This window comes from Perna viridis, chromosome 5 (assembly GCF_037379345.1).
Source record: "Perna viridis isolate PV_CMFRI_1.1 ecotype Kerala chromosome 5, ASM3737934v1, whole genome shotgun sequence".
In the NCBI taxonomy this organism is placed as follows: domain Eukaryota; kingdom Metazoa; phylum Mollusca; class Bivalvia; order Mytilida; family Mytilidae; genus Perna; species Perna viridis.
Window position 1 is genome coordinate 50,521,494 of NC_142449.1, and position 16,668 is coordinate 50,538,161.

Here is a 16,668-nt window from a genome sequence, read left to right on the forward strand (position 1 = left end):
TATGGCAACACCGCCTTCACAAGTCCAGCGCCCGGCCGGGTCATTCCTCCTCGTTAGACTAATCTAGGGCTGTAACTTAGTACACGATGTATGGTAGTACGGGACAGTTCATTTAGATGTCAATATGTAGGACAGAGGATCAAATTAATGATGCATGTCACACACACACACACACATATATATATATACGTGTCTTTATTCCTCTTTAATAAAAGTTTTTGTACGAAGCAAAATATATCAAATACTGTATAGTTGAACAATAAAAAGAAGAGTTAAATGAGGGGAAAGTTACCGGGTATTTTACAGACTAAGCTTATTTAATTTAATTGTACACAGAGTCATCTGTTCTAATTCTAACTTTTATTTAAGTGTTCACAGAGTCATCTGTTCTAATTCTAACTTTTATTTAATTTAAGTGTTCACAGAGTCATCTGTCCTAATTCTAACTTTTGAATCTCTTACATATCTTAAAGACGTGTAGTGCACGTGATTTAGAAAAAAGTTCTGCTCATCACTTTCGAGTTTAAATGAGGTGTTACTTGAAAGTATTGTGCACGCAAAGTTAAGAGAAGAAATATTATGTAAGAGTACACTAAACTGGAAAGGGTTTTATGTTGATGGTATCCCTCCACAAATCGTCTCTTTTGCTGCTGACGTAGTCACATGACACCAGTAAATGTTCAATCAGGTTATGAAAAAAAATTCCACTCGTATTGCAGAGAAATTGAACTGGTTCAAGTCTCACCATACAACACATATCTATTATATACTTCACATTGTCATGTTTAGGAAACTTGAGGACTGTCCATGCTCTGTGTGGTTTAATCGTAGGGTGTATTTTGATGAACATTTCCGGGTCCCTCGTAACTCTTGCTTACCATAGTGTTCGTTCAGTGTTATTGGTATGGGTATTAACAATACTTTACCATTATAAGTTATGAGCTCCATGGTGACCGTCTATGGTTATTTAGACAGTCATTAGTTTCTGTTGTATGGTGGGGCGTTATAGGAATCCCCCCGAATAGATCATGGACGATTACGGGAACTTGTAACATCTTTGTACGATATTGCTTATCTTTATTATGGGGAAATAAATTAATATTTGTATCGAGCTATTTATAGTAAATAGTAAATATTTCTTTTAAGTTTTTTTTTAAATCATTCAGTGGATAAACTAGGTGAAATTTATTTTTGTCATGACATCCATATCAAATGTACACACTGGCCGGTGGCGTGACTAAACTGTATAGGTCAAATTGATTAAAAGTACACACTATATTAGTCTCAACGTCATTCTGCAACGATTGTTATCATTGGTGGATGGATTTTCCTTTCATGTTCATTTGCATATTGTTCATTCAAATATTTTCATCAATGGCGGGTGGATTTTTCTACATTTGCATATTGCATGTTGTTATTTGGACGAATGGTTTTTATTCAATCACGAGAAGTCAACACAATGCAAAAGCGTACAATGTCTTTTAGACCAGAAAGCGTCGGCGTTTGCAAAGTCTACTATATAGTTTGTTAATCCGTATTCCAGGGTGATTCAGTAGATGTCGGGGATGAATCCAAGTTGTTCAGACACACACATATGTAGTATTCCATAAGTCTAGTAATCATATAATTCGCTTCGATAATATGCTAGGTTGAAGTCTGCAAATCTGCCAAAGAATAAAAGCGTGCACTTGTCTGAACGAGTACGTGGTGGGAGAATTTTACGAAGGTGACTGAGTTCTTCCTAACATTACTAGTTCGGTTTGAGACAGAATATTCCGAAGTCCACATCCGAAAAGGGGTTTACTGTAACACACAAGAAGTATGATAGAAGAACATGTCAACGGATTTTCATAATTCATAACAGATATAGCGGTTGAATGTAGTAGTCTACATGCTTTTGTTGTTTGGTCAATTGATCTGAACCAAGAGTCAAATAGAATTCCTACATGCATTGCGGATTTCACATTAGGCATAGGATCGTTGTTTAAAGTCAGAGACAATGGTGAAGTAAACGAGGGCATTGATTTTGAGAGGTGAAAGCGAAAAACCCACGTTTTACTGTATATTTGACAAATGTTTATCATTGATTGCAAATTGCTTTTTCGGACGTTGACATCAAAGCTATATATATGTCATAAGCTTGTACGGAGCTTCCAACACGAATGTCCACGAGAACACAACCAAGTTTTGAACTGTCAATCGGGCACAGGAGATCGTTAATGTAGACAAAGTAAAACAAGGCAGATAGGACACCACCTTGTCGCACACCACGTTGTGACCAAACAATCGGGAAAGTTTGTCCTTAAATAACACAAAACGGTGCATGTTTTTTATGCATTTGGTCTATAAGAAGCCACATTTTACCAACAACTCCATATATGTTAAGTTTATATAATAATGTGTCGTGCCAAACCGTGTCGAAAGCTTTCTTCCTGTCTTATAAAACCACAATGAGGGCACTGTTCCTCTCAATGTACTGGTAGTCTCTTGAAGGTTCAATGAAGCGTGGATACTTGATAAGGATTTCTGATATGCCATTTGAGTCGGATGTGGGGAATTTCCTTTTCAGCTTTTCAAAACGGTCTATCATGGCTTTCTCAAATATAGATATTTAGCAATACATGCATCTAGTAAGCGATATACCACAGTATGAGTTCGGATTTGACTTGTCCTTATTTCCGCCTTTAGACAATGGAACCATAACATTTGTTTTCCAGTCTACAGGAACGCAACATTCCTGAAGTACCAAATTAAATGAACTACACATATATTTATGTAGAGATTTTCCACCATATTGTATATGTTCGTAAGATAATTACGTTATCGAGACCAAATGATTTGTGTTTAGTAAACGCTGACAAATGTTTATTTCAACGCCATCGAATCGACAGATAGGAGCGCTGATTCTACATTTTTTTCAATAGATTTCTTGTTCGATGGATCCATTGACTTGCAGTCAAATTTATAGATGTTTTCAAAGTATTCGGTCCATCTGTTACCTATTTCATCATCAGACTCGCACGATTTCTCATTTATGCATAGTTCACATAGTTACTTGTAGACAGGACTCCATGAGCCTCTTGATGCACTTCCTCCCTTTTTGACCCAGACAAGAAATTTCGTATTTTTCAGTTTTATTATCCTTCCTCTTTGAATAAAAATTCGAGATAATTTACTCCAAGGATACATATTAGACAGGTAAAATACTACACACTCAACAAAAGAACATAAAATAATCAGAATTATTACGTAAAAAGAAACAAATTATTCAAAGTAAACGAGCAACCCGGACTTCACTAAAAATTCGGGTATTGGACCACATGTACCGGTAAGGTAAGCGTGCTCTGATGTACTAAAACACCCACCGATCGCGAGTTGCTCATAAAATTCACGTCCACGGATAGACGAGGAAAGGAAAACTACGTCGTATATATGATGTATAGAAGAAGAAGAAGAACTGTTTATTTACCAATACAATACATTTTTTTTACATACAACAGTTTTGATTGAACATATATAATAACATATAATATCAACAGTTAATTTACAAACTAAATAATTGTCACATTTTTAGCTTTTACTTGCATTATGAGTAATACATCATAGTAATCAGCACATAGTGTTTAGTTATCGTACTGGCACACCTCAGTTTCATTTACAAAATTGGATTATGATAATGGAGATTATAATTATGATCATCAAATTATTATATGAATAAAGAATGAAAATGTATATTCACTTAAGGGCATATCTATTTGCAACAGTGATAATAATGCATTAGAAAAAAGAAAGAAAAGAAAAGATAAATAAATAAATGCAATGGACATAATTCTCACTAGAAGCCTCCTTGTGCCCAGTGCAGAGAAGCAAGTCTTTTGAGTTGCTTCAAGACAAAGGACACCAAGGGACGGTGCTCTAGGCTTCAAGTATGAAAATTAAGGATCAAATTTGCATATACTTGGCTTTTAATTACCCAAAATTCTTACATTACATATTACAATATAAGCAGAAAAAGATATGGGAAGATATTAATGATAGATAAAAAAGAATAATAATAATAATAAATAACATATACAAAAAGAAAAATTATAATTTAAACACCACTTGATATAATAAGATCACTTAAACCAGATAAAATAGAGTTTTCACAATTTAAGATCCATATCAATTTGTTTTCATCACTGAGGTTAATAAAATGTGGACATGTAGATATTATTAACTCATGTAGTGTATCTCTCTCTATTTTATTTGATGAGCATGAAAAAAGAAAATGTACTTCATCGTCTACTTCTCCTGAGGCGCACCTGCGACATAATCTATTTTGTCTAGGAATACCATGATAATGCCCTGTTTCTATCTCTAGTATATGAGATGAGATGCGTAACTTTGTAATTTTTCTCCTTTGCTCAAAATTTACTTGAGATAAGTATTTCTCTAGCCTTTAATTTTAGCATGTACATTAAGTTTGCCTTCACTGTTCTTTCTCAAATTTCTTACCCATGTCTCTCTACAGTGCTGAGAAAGGATCAGTTTAGAGATTCGTTCAAATGAGAATTAAGTCATGTTTGCTAGACTATCATTTATATCCTGACCAATGTTCATAATGTATTTTATTGATCCATACTATGAGGGTTTATTTTGTCTAAACAAATTTTTAGATTCTGCATAGGCCTATTGAAGCAGTGGAAAGTCCGACTGTAAATTTTCTAGTCTATACCAATATTTTATCATCGATTTGATAATATCAAAATGAAGCGGAAGGCGACCTAGTTCTGACAATACTGCTAAATTTGTTGACCTTTTATGAACACCCAAAGTGAATTTTGAAAATTTTACATGAAGTTTTTCACATATAAGTCTTTGGTATACGGTATATCATCGAGTGGTAAAACTTTCTTTTTAAGTCTCGTTTTGTATGGGTTAAAATATCCCGATATCTTAGCACCATATAGAAGAATTGGTTTGATGGTATGATCAAAAACTTTAATAGAAGCTTTTATTGAAGGATTTAAAGATAAAAAATCATTTCTAAGCTTGTGATATGCTGTCAATCCCTTTTGATATATAGGGGCTGCTACATTTTTTATTTCACTGTACCTGTGTATAATGTTGTTTTGAGGCTAGCGCAATCTGCCCTGTTGTGTGAGGGTTTTTGTATCATGGCAGAGTTGTCACTTTGACATATTCGCCATTTCCATTCTTGTTAGAAAATAGTTAAAAAAAGAAAAAAAGAAAATTTTATTATCCAGTTATTAATTATTAATAAGGACCCTCAAGGGACATGAACATTCATTAACAATTATTATTATTTTGATATAACATCAACAATAATATATACATGTACACATACATGTTTAAATAAGACAAACAAATTTAATTTGTTGTTTTATTAATATATATATATTATATGTTTATCACATGTACAAGGTAAAATAAATAATTAATCGTACATGTATTTGGTATTTGCTCTGGTCACGTGGACTCTCTAGGCATAAATCCATTAAATCTGCTCCATATTTAGATCTGTAATTGTACATTTACACGTATGATTCTTTTGTGCAAATACCTCAGTACAAAAAAAAAGAAAACGAAATGTGTTGTTAGGAAATATATTAACTATATATACTATGGTAAATCTTTTTTATTTTTTTTTTCAAAGTCAAAACTAAGAACAGAAAACTGAATTTATCCAATTTATGGTTGAAAGGGTTGGGTCTCATAATGAATTTCAGGCGCATAGCTGAGGCCAAATTGAAGTGTAGGCAAAATTACGGCAGGGGGTCTGGGTCCAAGGGGCGGAGCCCCCCCCCTGAAGCTCCGCGGAGATAGCGTTTTAGAGCATCATTTATGCCTCTCCTGGATGTATTTTTTCTAAAAAAAAAAATGGCAAAATTAAGTGCAGTCAAAAGCTTTTTTGCCTAACGGCAGCTACGCGCCTGAATTTCAATAATATCAATATCAATATTGTTCTACCAGACAGCATATTATAAGAAGTTTAAAACTATTTTAATTTTCAATATGCGATCTTTTCTATTGTCTTTACTATTTCCCTTACGTACATTTCCCATATACTTCCTTCAACATGTTGAAATTTCCTTATTTACAATATTGTCAACTCTTGCAAGGATACATTTTGTAAAATCCTAGTTTAGAATGGTACCAGTTAACGTGCTTTACATGTTTTCTATTAGTTAATTTTGTCAATCGTAAAGGTGACACAATAACGCAATTAAAATTTTGGAAGGAATGAATTTAAAGTGTTATTACATAAGGCTCTATTTTATTATTATTTTTTCTATTGGCCAGAAGCAGTACACGTGATATTATATTTTCTAACATATTGATTACCTGGAAGATGTTTCTGTGCAATAAAATATATTGCACTCTCGGGCTAAATTTATGAATGAAAGTACGTGGCACGAGCCGCCACTGTCAATGAATTTGTAATAGCCAATCGAATCGCTTCTAATAAATGAATCAAGCCAATCAAAATTGAAAGTACTGAAGTACTGAGTCAATGAAGCCTTCATAGTATGCTCTGTTTCTCACTGCACAATCACATTTCTAATCATAAAAAAGGATTGTAATATTTTAAACTGGGGAAAGTAATATTTTTACCATTCTTTCCTTTAGAAGAATTTTTTTTTCAAAAACCGTTTATTAGCTGAGCAGCCATGGCTTCTTGAGTTGACAAAACGAAAGGGTGAAAATGACCCACAACCTTTTCTTACTTTTCACACACACACAGATTTGACAATACACATTAAAAAATATACATGTTAATTCACTCTTCTTGTGTTTATTTATCATAGAACTGAAGCAAATATTTATTCAGGTCCAAGTTCTCCCTTAGTCATACATGGACAAAGACTCTTTAGTTAAACCACTGTTGAATCCTATGTTCCTGTGTCAAAACATGTAAATTTGCCATTTCTGCTGTCTAATTATACTTTCAAAATGAATTATGACCATACAATCAGACCAAAGCATCAATATAGTAGTTCACCCAAAACCAAGGTTCTTTCACCTCTACTACATGTAAATAAAGTTACTAACAGTCATAAAATGGAGCAGTCCTGTGATAGAAACAATCTGTATTTTCATGTCATTTAAACTACTTGTATCTCCCAGTACTAATGGACCCCATATATTTGTTCAATGGCTAAATCAGATAACTAGCAAGTCCCATCCCTATTAAATGCAATGCTGTCAAAATATTCTAAATAAACAGAAACTGAAAACTTTTGGTAAATAACATTTTTACTATCTATTCTAAACTTTGACCAAAAACAAGTACGTTACACAGTTTTCAACATGTGTTGTTAATTGTAAACATGTGTATATGTATTCAGATGACAAACAATGATATGAATACATCAACTGAAACTAAGTTTTTGTACTGCTTACAAGTAACACATTGTAAACAAGTCTTATCTTTCAAAAAAAAAGATAGCCAATGCACTATTTTTTTTTCTTTTTACTGCTTAGGAAAAAGAATACATGTTACGAGTATTTGTTGGTACATACAATGTATGTATAGCATGCAATACCTATACTTTAGCTGTTGTTGCATAATTATAAACTGATTCAAAAAGTTCAAATCTTCAAAAGTTTGTAACATGAATATAACCATACATTACACATCAAAAAAGGGTAAATTATCAGGACTATGAACTCATGATAGATTCATACCTATTTATCATAAACTAACTGAATGCAAAGAACATTTTACAAACATTGTACATCAATGATATAAAAAAAAGTTAAGCAGGATTAATACAGAAAATTTGACATGATGCTCGTCTGTTGAGATGCATGCGGGTGGCTAGTTAAAATGGCACTTGGTCAAAATGGCACCAATGTAAATAGTTAAAATGGCACCTAATATAGTCAAAATGGCACTTATTTTCTGTAAAATGACACTTGGTTTATTTTTGTATTGTTTTTTAAATAAATAAGAATTGCCATACAGTCCCAACCAATGACAGAATAAATTAGTTTGGGATTATGGTTTATGGTTTTGCTAATTACCTATAATTCATGGCTTTGTTTATTTGATAGGTGGTACAGGTATTATTATAATTATTTAATTATATTATCTCACTACTTCAATTACCATCTTGATACGTCCTGATATCCACATTACTTTCATAAAATTTAGAAGTTTTATGAGATTATTTACAAAGTAATAAATGTGATATTTACTTCTGTATTTTAATCTAGTTTTTATCTGTAATAAATTTCACACCTTATTTTTTGGGGGGTATTTCATTTGATTTTACAAAGTATTTTTATTGTGTTATATATTTTCCCATTTGTATAAATAATTCAATGAAAATAATAAGATATGTGAACAAAATATTGTAAATAAAAGGACAAAATGAAATTTATTCAGGTGAAATTATAATACATTTTTTATCACAATTATTGTGTGTTATGTCCTGCAAAAAGACTAATTTTATATCTATCCAAAGTAAATAACCTCCAAAAAATACCAGGAAGAATACTAAATATATCAGAGGATTTATTTTTATATTATTAAATGATTACACATACATTTATGATGGGTGCCATTTTAACTATGTACAGGTGTCATTTTGACCGAGTGCCATCTTAACTTTACAGGTGCCATTATGACTAGAATTCACGTGAAAGTACTGTAATAACGGGTTGATTGGCAAAAAAAAAAGGATTCATTTTCCCTTCAATATTAAAATATATAAAACTTTTCTCTCAAAGACTATTTTCAGCTATTTTAAGTCATGAATGCATAGGTTGACTCTATCAGCTGAGAGTGTCCGAAGAAAGTGACTGGTTGTCTAAAAACATATCATGCCTAATTTCCGATCATTATATATTTTTAAATAGCCGATTTAAAAGTCCAGTGCCAATCTATATGTCTCCGTTATTGTATCAACTGAAATACCCATTCGTCAATATTGTCTGCAGTTGTTAAACCACTTCACGATTTACTTTGCACAATTCCTCTATCTTATAGGCTCCGCTATACAGAATATACAGTGATTGGTCAAAATGTGCTGATATTGATTCAGTACTTCAATACGTTATTCTACTTGTAAAAAAAAATTCGCTTCTATATTTAGAAAACCATTTTCGATAAGTTTTATGACTATTTGTTTTTGTGTCATTAGAAGAAAAATGAATAGCAGTTTCAGAGCACAAGGTCATCGGAGGTCATCGAGTCAGTGATACATTTTTGGAAACAAATATGTCACCTAGGATGAATGGTGAAAGTCTTATGTATCTACGCCTTACGGTTTTCAAAATAAAATCAATAACGGAAACTGATTTCGGTTAAAGTTAGATAACTCATACAAGGAATAGTTTGATCGCTTTGAGCGACGGGACATTTTTGTTGGCCAAGTACAAGACAAACGTTATGGACTTGTCAGTTGTCTCTATCTATACAAGTTTTTCCTATAGAGGCAAAAACGACAAATTGGTGTTCGGGGAGATAACTCAAGGCGTGTTACCTTGTCATTTCCCCGCAAGTCCGTAACGCATAGTCCTAGTGATTCAGATTTACAGTCTGAAGTGTCGTAACAATGTGTCGCATACTCTTCTTGCCAAATCCATTTTAAGAAGTTCCGGAAGAAAAAAAAATAATCAAAAGAATTACAGTAAGGTCCCCCCCCTGTGGGGATTACAGTAAGGTCCCCCTCCCCCGTGGGGATTACAGTAAGGTCCTCCCCCTGTGGGGATTACAGTAAGGTCTTCCCCCTGTGGGAAAGACCTTAATGATTACAGATTTATAGAAAGTAGACCTTGTTTGTATTACTTTGCATCTGTCGCTGTAAGTTGACATTCTTGATAGTATTTCTGTTGATGATATTGAAGGTAACTGCATTGTTAAATTATAAAGAAATCTCTGAATTTTCTGCTCATTTTATCTCAGTTCTGTGTACTATACATATCATCCAAGGGTTTAGAAATCTTAACAATGCACAGGGATAATGATTTGTGTGTGTGTGTGTGCTTCGGAAGATTGGGTTCTACGTGATATCCCTTATCATCATGAGTTTGATGTCAGAAAATCATCATTCTGTATCTTAAAAAATACCCTCAGTTTGTAATACCGATACCTCGTCTGTATCGGTTTTACAAACGACCCTCATAATAAGATATATTTTTTATTACATGTACCTGCACATTCAAAGCGCACAACAACCAGTGACGTGGGATGATGGCGACTGGTTGGTCTGGGGTCAGAATAATGTGACTGACTGGAGTGGTATGCATAAAATTTCAAGGTCAACTTAGTTTTGTCCTTACCTAAATTTATGACGTTTTTTTTCTTAAAACATATCGTGTGTTTTCCCTTCACGGCTGTTGGCAGCATAAGACGACGGAACCCTGGACAGTTTAATTGTGACAATTAAGTATAGTCACTACAACTAAATTAAGTTGGCATATCTTTTCATTTTGATTAGGATGAGATATTTTAACGCAGTATATAATGATAGTTAATAATGTTATTGAAAAAAAACTTAAATTTAAAAGGAATTAATAGTGACAATTGATAATAAATCAGCATTTGAGATATAATTTCCCGAAGAGTTATTGGCTCCTGTTTGAGACGGCCGTTAGAGCCTCAAGCACAAGTATTATCATGCATGATCTGTTTAAATTTTTTTCGTTGTTTTGTTCATACATGCAATTCTTGATGTGTTGTGTTTGTTTCTTTCTGTCACAAACATAGTTGTTATATATGTTTAATGACAATAAAGCTATTTGATTTGATCTGAGTTCTATGGGCAACTATTCATAAACAAGACACGGAAAGTACTTCCACCCTACATACAGACAACAGCAATGATTTGTAGGCATGCTAACGTTAACGCATCATAGTTTTTTTTTCAAAGATGAATTGCATGCAAATAAAAATTGAAACGGGGTGTAATTCCGGTGCATCATGCCTGAAGCACCTTGGGTGTTATTCTGAGGGCGCATGTGCTCATTGGAACACGTTTATATCCGAGATGTGATTGATGGAGCTGATTGTTGATTCATGTTTCATCTATTATATCATGAAAATACATGCACGTGTTTCATGATATCACCAAAAGCCAGTGACACTCTATGTGACATGCAACTCGGAGGAAAATACGAGCGAGTATAATGTAGCTATTATAATGAACTTCTGAACCAAAATATGCAGTATATAAAGTGTAAAATACTGATCTACATGTAACTCATTCATTATGTGATTGACACTCTCAGATAGATAGTGTAAGATATTTGTTTCCGATTTGTTAAGTTAAACTGATTTTTTTTCTGAATGGCCTCCGTGGATATAGATTTGGCTGCGGCAATAATTCGAAAAGAATTTCATTTGCAGAGTGGTTATTATGCAAAAGAAGTATTAAGGTAGCCGGTTTACATATAGAAACAGATCACAAATACGAATAAAAAAAAAAATAATTATTCAAGTATTAGGTTTTATTGCATGCGTGCATAAATATCACAGGTCATGTTTGTGTTTTAAAATACACATTTTTTTTTAGATTATTTAAAATATTTCTGAAAATATTAGTAGTAACATGATTGAAGCTACTTTCGATAAATTATACAAACAGTAGCATTTATAAACATTCTCCAACTAAAACTGGACAAAAAGTGTACAACTGTTTGTTGCAATAGCTAAGACACACTAATAAGATTGCCATCATTTTTTTCTGAGACTTTTTTTTTAGAAAAGACACATACTTTCCCTCCCATGAGTGTCCATATTGATACAAACACATTATGTGAAAAGCATAAAGAAAATTTATGAAATGTTTTGCGAAAAGTGAATTAATTGGATATCGATTTGAATATCTATCTCCATGAATCGGGAAAACCATCGTTTTGCATGACGTCACCACGACCATTCTTTGAGATTACCTCCCCTGTACTTCCATTCAGTACTACTAAACTAGGTATACCGGTAATACCAAACATCTGTGAGCATTTGTCCTGAAACAGATAGATACAAATAAATATATAGGACGCACTATTCTTAAAAATTGTTGTGACCGTTAAACGGCCCGAATACGTATATGGATAACTAATAATGGTCACTAATGATATTAATGATAATTATGGCAAGCCAAAGTGGACAAAAATGAGTATTTCCTTATATTAAAAATGATTTTTTAATATTACAAATTCATTTTCTAATATTACAAATTAGACATCTTATATCACAAAACGCTTTTTTAATATTAAAAAAAATCATTTTTTTAATATTACAAATTCAATTGAATTTCTGATATAAAAAAACCGACTTTTTAATATTAGAAATTGATTTTCTAATATTAAAAAATGGATTTGTCGTATTCAGTTACGATTTTTCAATATTAGAAAATCATTTTGTAATATTTAAAAATGTGACTGATTTTGCAATATTGCAAAGTGATTTTCTAATATTACAAATTCATTTTCTAACATTATAAAATGTGTGATGTTTTATAATATTAATAAATCAGGAATTTGTAATATTAGAAAATGATTTTTTAATATTACAAAATCAATTTCTAATATTAAAAAATCTTTTCCAATATTAAAAAAAATGATTTTGTAATATTAAAAATTCATTTTCTAATATTACAGAATATTGATTTTTGTCCACTTTGGCTTGCCATAGATAATTCTTTCATTTCAAGAGGCGTTTGATTAATATATTAAATGTCAGTCTCTGTACGAATCAGGTGAAACGTAGTGCGAAAAAATCACCATTTTAGTAAAAGGTATTTTGACTATTTGCACCATTAAAAATCAAGGAAAATACAATATTTTCCATATCATTTTGGGAAAATGAGTTATGATTTCATTGGAGTGCAATTAAAATTAACATTTCAAGGGCAGATAACTCTGTCAAAAACCTCATTTTTTTCATTCTGTTGAGAAACTTCTGAACAACTCCAGTGATAATGAGAACAAATAATGATTTTTTACAAATAGAGAAATCATTTTTGTAGTGAAATTACATTATCATATTAGTGGGTTTCTGATTTTTCCCATTTGTCTGATTCTTACAAAAATACAATTGAAATACAAACAGGATTAAATATCAACCAAGTCTCAAAGAATTCAAAGTGATCAAGTAAGGTAATATTGCGTTAAAATATCCGAATTGTTCTAATATGCTTAAAGTAAGGTAATTATGGCCCTTTAAACTAGTGTATTAAAAGTCAGTGGTTTTTAAAAATGCTTTCGTGTCTCCTACATATTGACATTGTACTTCAGCCATTGACGACCGTTTGTTTGTATATACACGTTTATTAAAATCTGTTAATACCTGTCTTAAAATCAAGGTCTAAGTCGATTCTAACCATTAATATATTTGTATTTAGAAATGACAAAGTTTTCCGTAGATTTTAGACCCAAGTTAGTCCAAAGTCGGTGTTCTTTACGGCTTTTCAAAGAACAAGAAAATATATAGAGCGTTCTCGAACAAGAAATATATTAAACAGGAAGACTACGTGCAGATGATACTTTCAAGCACTTTTATTAATATGAAAAAGTGGATCTTCGCTCATCAATTACACGTGGGGATCAACATTTTTATAACTTAGTATTAAGTTATTGTTCTTAAAAGGGGAAATCCGAATTTAGAGCGTAGGCGGACCGCATCAAATTTGCGCCTGAACAAGTATATTTTTTGCATATCTTAAACTTACGTACGACACCGCTTTTATATCCGACATATACATTGGAGCATTTTATACCAGTAGGAAAACTCATTACAATTAAAGAACGGAACAAGTATGTTTTTTTTAAGAAAAAAGCAGTTTAAGAGGTTTTATAGCATCCCCCAATGTCAAATAATCAACCATGACTTCCGAAAAGCAGGTACAAGAGAAGAACCAAACCGCTCCAAAATCCAACTTTAGACCCTGCTGAGATAATAGATACATTAATGACCACATCTGTACTATCACGTTACCAAAGATAATTAGTGCCTCTAGGGGGCAGACCAGAAATTTTTGGGGGTATTTCTTGGCATGAAAATGTCGAAATCACTATTGTGTCTATTTATATTAACGGAGTATTGGCTGTCAGTGCCTGTTGACGTTGCTACAGGGTGACCAACTGATAAAAAAATACCAACCTTCAAGTCTCTTTTAGAGAAGTCTAAAGCCAACCATGGCATTTCATTGTAGTAGTCCCCGAAACTTGCTTCGTCCCGGTCAGAACTAATAAATACAATTTCGATGTTTTCATTGGCGTCCTTCCATGCCTTATACTTTTCGGCTAAAACTGGCGTGAAGCCTCGGCATGGTGGACACCAATGGGCAGAGAAATACAAAGCTGAAAGGTAGAAAATAAACTCTTTACTCTTTTCAGTACTAATCAGTTATATAAAATTCAGACATAACCTATGGAAGAGGTGATCCATGGTGCAGAACAAACACACAAAACAAATGTTTTTTTTTTTCAATCTACATACAACATACTTATATGTAACTATAGTCCTTTCTGTAAACAGATCTGTATTTTGCAGAAAAAAATATGCATTCATCTCCGATTGAAACCAACCAAATCAAGAGCGATAACCCTTGCAAAGTGCCAATTTCATACACAATCTTTATAATTTGTATCTGAAAAGTGCAACCTAAGATTGGTGAAGAGGCCTGTAAGTTATCGAATTAGAAACAAAAAATCATGCATGAATCACATCTTGTATGATATTAATAAAAACTTATTTTTAAGACCATATCATTTATCCTTAAATCTTCGGCCGAGTCCGTATCCTCCTTGAGGAATAGAAGCGGACTCACCTGAGTTTGTTTAGAAAAAAAGGGGAAAAAACTGATTTCTTCAAGAAATTTATACACCAACTTAAAAATGTATCTATATGATGTAATATAAGATCTGTAAAATAAGAAGTCAACATTGGTTCGTCTACACTTCCAAAATTTAAAGGAATACACAATTGATACAGTTCACGGTTGAAAGAAATAGAAGATTTCGCATTTTTTCTAAAAACTAGGACTATAGGTGGCATAATTTTACGTTTCTTTCCAAGAAGAGGTTAATGGATTAAACATAAACTTCCAAGAATGTTATCGAACTCAAGAGATCTTAAAGATTTCTAAAGAATTATAATCATTTCATTCTTTCTAAATTTACATTTACTAAGAAGCAACAATTTGATTAGAGATGGGGAGTTCCAGGAATATAATTTATTTTTTTTTCGTTCTGTCCTAACACTTGTCATTTAAATCTTGTGAAATAGAACCTCAACTAGGATTTTTTACGAGTTATTGTCTTGCAATGCATTTTAAAACCTAGTTCATAACAACCCACAATTAAAATAAAATGATTCTTGCTTTCAATTTGGAAAAAAAAAGAAAATACACACATTCCGTTTCTAAAGACTTTAACATACATGTATTAGTTTTACATTAGTTTATATGTAACACATGTACATGTGTCATCCTTTTTTAATATGCTACAGGATATAACAGATAAATCCACTTTAACATCTTTAAGGCTTCTTTTCTTTATCAAATATGTAAATACATGTACGTTTTAAACACACGTGGAATACATAAGGAAATATATAGCAATGGATCGTCAATCATGGCTAAGGAATACTGTAATGGCTACCATTGTAAAAATATATACAGGTTAAAAAAATTGATTTTACCATAAAACAAAATAAAACTTAAACCTTAGTGGATCCAGAGAGGGGGGTTCAGAGGTTGGACTCCCCCTATTTTGTTGAAGAATTTTAATTTTGCACAAATTGGGGCAGAAATTTAAATAAAATATAGCCTGCTTGAAATTTCTGGACCAGCCCCTACTTATATGGTTTCTTGTTTTTTTTTTCACAGACCGATGTTATTTTATAGTTAAAAAAATCATACTTTATGATTTACTGTTACTAAATATACTTTTTATTCCACCACTGTGCTCAGAGCAACGCATGGCCCGACTGGGCAAAAAACTAGGGGCCCACCACATGTAATTGCAGTCACATAAGGTGTTGTAAAATAAAAATCTTACCGACAACTTTCCCCTCTCCGGTAAAACTGCTAGTTTCTACATCTCCACTTTTGCCCTTGACGCTTTCTCCGATCAACTCAGCAATCGCTGACATTTTCTTTCGTGCTGTTTATACCGTGGTCAAGCAAGATATGAATAATGAACATAAATATTTACCACAAATCGATTCACAGTCGGTTCACGGTTGGGTTGACCTCGTAATGAATTATAGGAAATCTATAAATGTGTTTGTGAAGGTTTAAATCTAGGTAGGAAATAATAATGTATAGTGTGAAATAAATTTACCTGACTATCAATGTGTAATGTGGCACTAGTCACGTAAATTGTGCTACGATAAAGCATAATTACGATTTTCCCTACAATTGTAACCGTATTCATGGGATCAAGGATTATCATATGGTAGATAAATTCATGCAAGGAGGGACTTCCACCTGTTAATAAATTGTTAATTTCTTGCAAAATTGACAAAAACTAGCAAATAATATCCTGCACCCTCTTTTTTCTGGACTCCTCCTTTCAAAATATGTAGCTCCGTCCTTGAATTTTAAAATGGGTAAAACGGTTTAGTTTGTTGGAAAGCAAAGAACATAAAGATGAAATAAAAATTTCACAACAAAATTGGAAATAAGATACGGAAAATAAACAATTTTGATC

General features: G+C 32.5%; 1 protein-coding gene across 1 annotated transcript; it reads right to left on the reverse strand.

The window, feature by feature from the left end:
- Positions 1-11,442: 11,442 nt before the first annotated feature.
- LOC148618118 (tryparedoxin-like) lies at positions 11,443-16,232 on the reverse strand. The gene is made up of 3 exons (XM_088585991.1): positions 16,015-16,232; positions 14,114-14,313; positions 11,443-11,976 (listed from the first exon to the last, which is right to left on the reverse strand). Exons 1-3 carry the CDS (start codon positions 16,106-16,108, stop codon positions 11,839-11,841), a joined length of 432 nt encoding a protein of 143 aa, XP_088442117.1. The 5' UTR covers positions 16,109-16,232; the 3' UTR covers positions 11,443-11,838.
- Positions 16,233-16,668: the final 436 nt, after the last annotated feature.

Excerpts from the sequence above, each read along its gene's own strand:
- LOC148618118 (XM_088585991.1), bottom strand. The coding sequence starts at position 16,108 with ATGTCAGCGATTGCTGAGTTGATCGGAGAAAGCGTCAAGGGCAAAAGT. Across the intron at positions 14,314-16,014 it reads CGGAGAGGGGAAAGTTGTCG|CTTTGTATTTCTCTGCCCAT; the intron begins GTAAGATTTTTA and ends TCTACCTTTCAG. Across the intron at positions 11,977-14,113 it reads TCTCTAAAAGAGACTTGAAG|GACAAATGCTCACAGATGTT; the intron begins GTTGGTATTTTT and ends TATCTGTTTCAG.